The sequence below is a fragment of the Lolium perenne genome, chromosome 7 (assembly GCF_019359855.2).
Source record: "Lolium perenne isolate Kyuss_39 chromosome 7, Kyuss_2.0, whole genome shotgun sequence".
Classification (NCBI taxonomy): domain Eukaryota; kingdom Viridiplantae; phylum Streptophyta; class Magnoliopsida; order Poales; family Poaceae; genus Lolium; species Lolium perenne.
Window position 1 is genome coordinate 13,285,285 of NC_067250.2, and position 7,290 is coordinate 13,292,574.

General features: G+C 43.6%; 1 protein-coding gene across 1 annotated transcript; it reads left to right on the plus strand.

Moving 5' to 3' along the window:
* Positions 1 to 4,244: 4,244 nt before the first annotated feature.
* Positions 4,245 to 5,586, plus strand: LOC127313760 (GDP-mannose 4,6 dehydratase 1). The gene has a single exon (XM_051344229.2). The coding sequence runs from the start codon at positions 4,275 to 4,277 to the stop codon at positions 5,391 to 5,393; it is 1,119 nt and encodes a 372-aa protein (XP_051200189.1). The 5' UTR covers positions 4,245 to 4,274; the 3' UTR covers positions 5,394 to 5,586.
* The last annotated feature ends 1,704 nt before the right edge of the window (positions 5,587 to 7,290 follow it).

The window sequence follows — 7,290 nt, forward strand, 5'->3', positions numbered from 1 at the left end:
AAAAAAAATCCCAGAGTCATTCATGTTTGCAAATATGTAAAAATTATTTCAAACTGCAAGTACTCTGTAGCAGTAATTAAAGTGCATCACTTTAGAGGCAGGAAACATGCCATGTTAATCTCTGAAAGGAAAACTCAAACCACGTAGCATTATCTTGCACATCTTCTTTTGAACGTAGTTTTGCACATAATTATAAGGATCTATCAAGGACTGAACTATATCCACCGTCAAGATTATGATCCTTCGTCATATCTCTAGAACCGTAAGTTCCAATATTTTCCAAGAACATGTCTTCAGTTAGATCAATGGATAAGCTAATATAAAATTGAAAATAAATTCAGTAGACTTGTCCTCAGTATAACTCTTTGCATCCATGGATATCCAATACCAATTAGTATATCTGAAGCACCATGTACTCCTTGGCTCACACTTGGAATCGATGGATACACAACGAGACCAAGTACTACATCTGAAGTCACAGCCCAAAGGTAAGGCAGAACAATATCGGCATGACCTTGAGGTGTGCTTTGGTCGCCAACATGGGGCATTTGTTTCACCAGAAAGTAAAATCCATATCAGAGGATTAAGGAGCAGGGATCAGGGACCAGGAAGATCGCATCCATGTAAAAAAATCCAACTATTGAGCTAGGCTCTCCACACGACCACGCCTGATGGTTGGAGACCAGGTGCTGCCGTGAGCGCGTGACCAGATGCCGCCGCATCTCTCTCCCCTTCTTGCTGGACTCCGGGTCCGGGGTGACCTGCGTCCTTCCATGCAGTGCGGCACAAGCAAACCAACAGTTTATAGGGGATTGGCTCAGGAGGTCTTGCTCTGGAGCAGCAAAACCAAAACAGCCTAACCAACCAACGCAGATCCTCGTCACCAGCCAGCCACCGCGGAACCTGTACCATGGGATAAGAAAAATGGCTAGGCTGCAGTCCTCCACTATGTGGGGTTGTTAAATTCCTATGCTCTTCTGGCCATGGAGCTAGAGCGACGGGCGACCATAGAGACAGGACGCCGGCAATCTTGGCGCAGAGGGGGACGGCCATGGAGGCAGCGCTGATCGCCAACTCATCTTGAGTACACAACCTAGCTCTCTGATCACGTGGATCGCCACCTCGTCTTGAGAACACAACCTGACTCTCCGATCACATATTTCTCGACAAGCGATTCGGCGGCGGCGGAAAAGGATCCGGAGCAGTCGTTCGGCTCCAGGGCAGGGGCATCGATCATGACATAGTTGGTTTTCCTAGGTCTTTATTTATGGACGGAGATTGACTCTGTTTTCCTTTCCTCTGTGGCGTTCAAATGGAAGCAACGATAGATTCCTAGGTCTTTATTTATGGATGGAGATTGGCAGGAACACAATCTCAAACCAGGACCAGGACTCTGTTTTCCTTTCCTCTGTGGCGTTTAAACGGAATCAACGATAGATTGTCCCGTGTTCGCTTGCCTATCTCTTCTCTCGTGGCTCGATTGGTCCTTGTGGTAACGAGATCGTTGGGTGGGAAGAATCATCAGAAAGAAAAAGAACCAAACCGGTAATGGGTAGTTGGATTTATTAAATAATTTGGTGGAAGGGTAAAACAGTCCAAAAAAGTGTTGGACGACGGAAACAATCCTCCCTTTATTATTAGGAAATAGATAAGTCTGTTATAGCACCTTGGGGAAATACGCATTGCCCAGGACCCTGGTTCATCATCCTGTGAGGCTGTGACATGGCAAGTTGCTGTTATCTTAGTTCCGAGTTGAGCTGGCGACTCCGAGCCACACAGATATCGCTTCCATGAATCATCATTATGTATTAAGGTTACCATGCTTTATCTCTATTTCTCATATCTATGCATAATTGTATATATCTGTCTCTGAATTTTCTTATTCTGCATGTAGTCATGACGACGTGCATAGATTTCCTTTCTTCGCTGTCTTTGGCTTGAATCTCTGGAGCATCACACTGCCCATAGATATTGTTCTTCTGTTATGCTGTTGCGGAATCTCTTTGCTTAAACACGGCCAACCTAGTACAGTAGTACTCGATATAAGAAAGTCGCTATGTTTCCGTGTTCTGAGCATTACTGCTTCCATGTTCTGAGCAGTATCGCTAGTTTTATCAGATTCCGGTTGAGACTTGCAAAAGAACATTACATTCCTCCTACCATCATTCTGCACTGGTGTCATGTGTGCCGCAAACCTGATGAAGGCACAGAGTCCCATTGGTTAGTATGCTCACGGTGTTGCCCACCACAACTCCACAAAAACTATGGTCATGATATATTGATATCGACATGCTCAGCTCACTCCTCACTGGCACGAGTTTCCTTTTCGTGTGTTTTACAGGGAACACCGGCAAACACTGAACCACACAGTTTTTGACATGTCGGCTCACAAAGTTGGATCAACCACACAAAACGGAAAAAGGAAAGAGAAGACTTGTGCCGTTGCTATCGAAGTTCCCCTGAACCTGAAGCAAGTGGGCAGAGTTTGGGGGTTTGTATGCACAGAATCCTGCGGTACCCACCATTTTGTTTACTGCTAGATTCTGTCGAGTCCGTGATTCAACAAGCTTTTCTGTACTGATCTTGCGACTACACTAGTAATTTTCAAGTGCATAGGTATAAAATAAGTGCCCAGGCCCGGGTTGCAGAAAAATGAAGAATACGAACTACTCATAGCTGCAGGTCAACACATGGGGATCACGCGTCGGGTGAACGGAAGCCAAGACCCAAGACCTAGATTCCCAAAGGAGTCGGTGGGTCAAAACCAAGGCATGGCTCGTGGCCAACGGTAAAATTTGTAAGAGTGCAATGTGAGTTCAGATCTGAATCTGTCAGCAGGAAGGATGGACCATGCCCATACATGCATTGGAAATTTCGATTTTTTTATATTCAACTCATGGTCAATGACTTGCCGTTCAAATAAAGTGACTAGAGCAGCGTATCATGGGACACGCCGGAATCGGGGAAAGGGAGCTGGGTGGCGGCAACCGCCAGAATAGGGATTCTTTTTGATGGCCAGTGACTTGTTTCTCCAAAAGGTTAAACCCACATTCAAGCAAAGTGTCCCTAAAATGAAGCGTAGAGATGCGTATCATGGATTAGGGCAATGGCATATGATTCATATAGAAATTGTGTAGGATTTAGATCTTATGAGATTTTTTCGTACACTAGTTGTTTGATTTATAGGAACATATCCTATAGAAATTAATCCTATAGAAATTTTGTAGTGCAAATCCTATATAAAAAAAACATTAGATCATGCCTCATGAAAAATTACTTTGACACAATCAAAGAGAACTCATCTTCCTATAGGTTGGGGACTTGTAGAACAAAAAAAGAAGGAAAATAAGGTTTCCTTCTATTTTCTCGACAAAACATAGGAAAAAAATAATGCGTAGCGACACTCGCTAAAATAGGAGAATGCAAGCTGCTACGCGGTGATGGCATAATAGGCGCGCGGTACTACCTCTATTTTTTTACCCTATGCTATGAGTTTAGTTAAAATCAAACTTTGTAAAGTTTAATCAAGCATATAGTAAAAAAATATCAACGTGCACTGTATAACTGCATTTGCAGGTGTCAGATAAAAGTTCTTGGCAAATGGCTCGACACTATAAGGTCGGATTCCGGTGATGCTGATATCAATATAAACAAGTTGTTATTCCTATTTATCACGTAAACAAGTTTATGGCCAACCATGTATTTAGTATCTCAAATATAATGGTGCTAGAATGGGAACCGGTAGTAGATAATCCAAATTATCCGCCATTCATTTCCAGAACAACAAAAATGGATGTGATAATATCTGAATCTCGAATGACAATGAAAATAGATGTGATAAATATCAAGACTCGTTTTACATATACAAATACAAATGTAATATTGCATTTTGCCACAAATACGTCGAGCATCTATATTCGAGTAACATCTATTCTGCATCCGTACTCGATAACATATGTATTGGCAGTATTTTAGTAACATCCGCTCCGCATCCCTGTTCGAGTAATATCTGCCTCGCATCCTTATTCGCTCTACATTTGTTCGGGAAAATATGAAAACAGACGTGAGACGTGGATGTGCTAAGGCGTTTAAGTGCACTGCAGTCCCGGCTAGTGAACATGTGAAGATAGTCCTGTCGGGTGTCCAAAATATTCGAAAGTAGAAGCTGACCCAAACTCAAAGTCTTCTGGTCTACAAATACTCCGAGGCCCTCTCGATCTCTCTTCACCTCAATTCCATTGGCTCCTTCCTTTCCCTCTAATACTAACTGAAAAATGGCGAACTCTTCCACGATGAACTCTAACGGCGCCGGAGCAGAGGAGGTCCCCTCGGTGCCACGTTCCCTGGCACCGCCGCGGAAGGTGGCGCTGGTGACTGGCATCACGGGGCAGGACGGGAGCTACCTTACTGAGCTGCTCCTCTCCAAGGGCTACGAGGTGCATGGGCTCATGCGCCGCTCCTCCAACTTCAACACCCAGCGCCTCGAGCACATCTACCACGACCCGCACGCCACCCCCTCCGCGCAGCGTCCTCCCATGCGCCTCCACTACGCCGACCTCTCCGACTCCTCCTCCCTCCGCCGCGCGCTCGACCTCGTCCTCCCCGACGAGGTCTACAACCTCGCCGCGCAGTCCCACGTCGCCGTCTCCTACGAGATCCCGGACTACACCGCCGACGTCGTCGCCACCGGCGCTCTACGCCTCCTCGAGGCTGTCCGCCTCTCCGCCAAGCCCATGCGCTACTACCAGGCCGGGTCATCCGAGATGTTCGGCTCCACCCCGCCGCCGCAGAGTGAGACCACGCCCTTCCACCCACGCTCCCCCTATGCCGCCGCCAAGGTCGCCGCTCACTGGTACACCGTCAACTACCGCGAGGCTTACGGCCTCTTCGCATGCAACGGGGTGCTCTTCAACCATGAGTCCCCCCGCCGCGGCGAGAACTTCGTCACCCGCAAGATCACCCGTGCTGTCGGCCGTATCAAGGTCGGACTCCAGACCAAGGTCTTCCTCGGCAACCTCTCCGCCGGCAGGGACTGGGGTTTCGCCGGAGATTACGTCGAGGCAATGTGGCTCATGCTGCAGCAGGACAAGCCCGCTGACTACGTTGTGGCCACGGAAGAGTGCCACACTGTGGAGGAGTTCTTGCAGGCTGCTTTTGGGTATGCTGGGCTGGACTGGAAGGATCATGTGGTCATTGACAAGAAGTACTTTCGCCCTGCGGAGGTTGACAGCCTTCGAGGAGATGCATCCAAGTCCAGGAAAGAGCTTGGGTGGAAGCCCAAGGTTGGATTCCAGCAGCTAGTCGAGATGATGGTCGACAACGACATTGAGCTCGCCAAGCAGGAGAAGGTCCTCGTGGATGCTGGGTACCGTGACCCCAAGCAGCAGGCATAGAAGTTGGGGATCAAGCTCCTATTTTCCATTTTACACGGCAGCTCCGCCTGAAGCGAAATCAATAATGGCTGGAGTAGCACATTAACACATATTTTTTCTTCTAAAATTTTGAGAATATATCTTTTATTTAACAAAAGGGTTATTATTTTCATAAACAAGTTTAAGAATAGACATTTTGTATGTTGTAAAATGAAATATGTATGGAAATTGTTATTATTTTCATAAATAATTGTTATTATTTTCATATATTTGTAATTGAAGTGCTAATCCCATGTTTAAAAAGAGCACTTGAATGCGTATGGAAATGTTTGCAAACAAATGTTCTTATATATCTAAAAGTAGTTGGTATGTACGAAGAAGAGTTGTTATGTTTGTCTCCATGTTCATGTATTTCAGATTTTTTTGCGTATTTCCTCAAAAAGAAAAAGGAAACGAAATGTAAAATAAAATAAAAGGGGAGAAAATTGAAATAAAAAGGCAAAGAAATAAGACATGTATTGTAATGAAACATGTTAAAGTACCTACCATATATTTGTAATCGAAATGTTCATGCCTGCCTAAGTACATATTGAAATGTTTGTAGTTCTTGTATCGGAAAATAGTTCATTTACTTGAGAACAGTTGCACATAAGAAAACATTTGCGTCTACTTTAGAAATCATTCATGTATTTGCTAAAAAGAAAAAAAAACGAAAAAGAAAAGGAGAATAAAATTGAACATCTAAAGGGAAATAGAATTTAGTAGAGTCAGAATATAGAAAAAATTGAAACATCTATACCACTACGAAAGGCAGTTGATTTCCGACCATTTTTTCTTGGCCACTGGATGACTTTTGTTATATTGTGATCCAAATTTATATTAAATGGAGGTAAACTTCTGAAGAGCTGAGCGAGGCTCGTCGCCGGAGGCTTGGGCCGAATGTAATGCACTTTTGGTATTGTGAGTATGCATGATCTTGAGCTTGAGTAGTTAGATGTGGAGACTGCTTTTCTGCATGTAGAACTTGAGGAGTAGATATATATGGACTAGCCTGAAGGTTTTGTTGTGCCTAGAGTCCCTTTATGGTCTGAAACAGTCCCCAAGATAGTGATACAAAAGGTTTAATTTTTTTATGCTTGCACATGATTTTAAGAGATCTCAGTATAATAGCTGTGTTTACATCAAGTTCGTTAACGGGATCATCTATATACTTGTTGTTATATGTTGATAATATGTTGATTGCTGCCAATAGCAAGAAAGAGATCACTACTTTGAAAGAATAATTAAGTAGTGAATTGGAGATGAAAGATGTTTGTGTTGCTAAGTAAATACTAGGTATCGAAATTACAAGAATAAGAAAATCTAGTGTGTCATTTCTTAGTTAGCAAAATAAATGTAATAAAGTCATTCAACGTTTTAATATGCATGATGCAAAGTCTATTAGTACACCTATTGCTCCTCACTTCAAATTATCAGCATTGCAATATGTAAGGGTATATTGCCCCTATGTGTGGTTTTGGTAATCAATGACAACCCCTATGGACTAATGTTTTCATTGAGTTTATATGAAGGAATATTCCATAGGTACTACTTGCTCTCCATGTGTTGGATTCAAGTATGGATGCCATGAAGATAAAGATATACCTTGTGTATTGGCATCAAGATCATCGGTATGAAGATATATATGTGATATGATCAAGAAGAAGAAATGAAGATGGAGTTCTTATGTGGAACTCAATATTAGCCATGCTCTATCTTAAGTGAGTATGAGAAGATACAAGGTTGAGTTGGGCAAGTTCAAGTTGAGCATCTTGAGTGGATCACATACTTGAAGCTTGCCGTCCATTTGGTGATGATGGACATGTGAAGATGTGCATCAATAGAGCTTTTCCATCATGGTGTATGGGGGAGCATTTGT

Excerpts from the sequence above, each read along its gene's own strand:
- LOC127313760 (XM_051344229.2), top strand. The coding sequence starts at position 4,275 with ATGGCGAACTCTTCCACGATGAACTCTAACGGCGCCGGAGCAGAGGAG.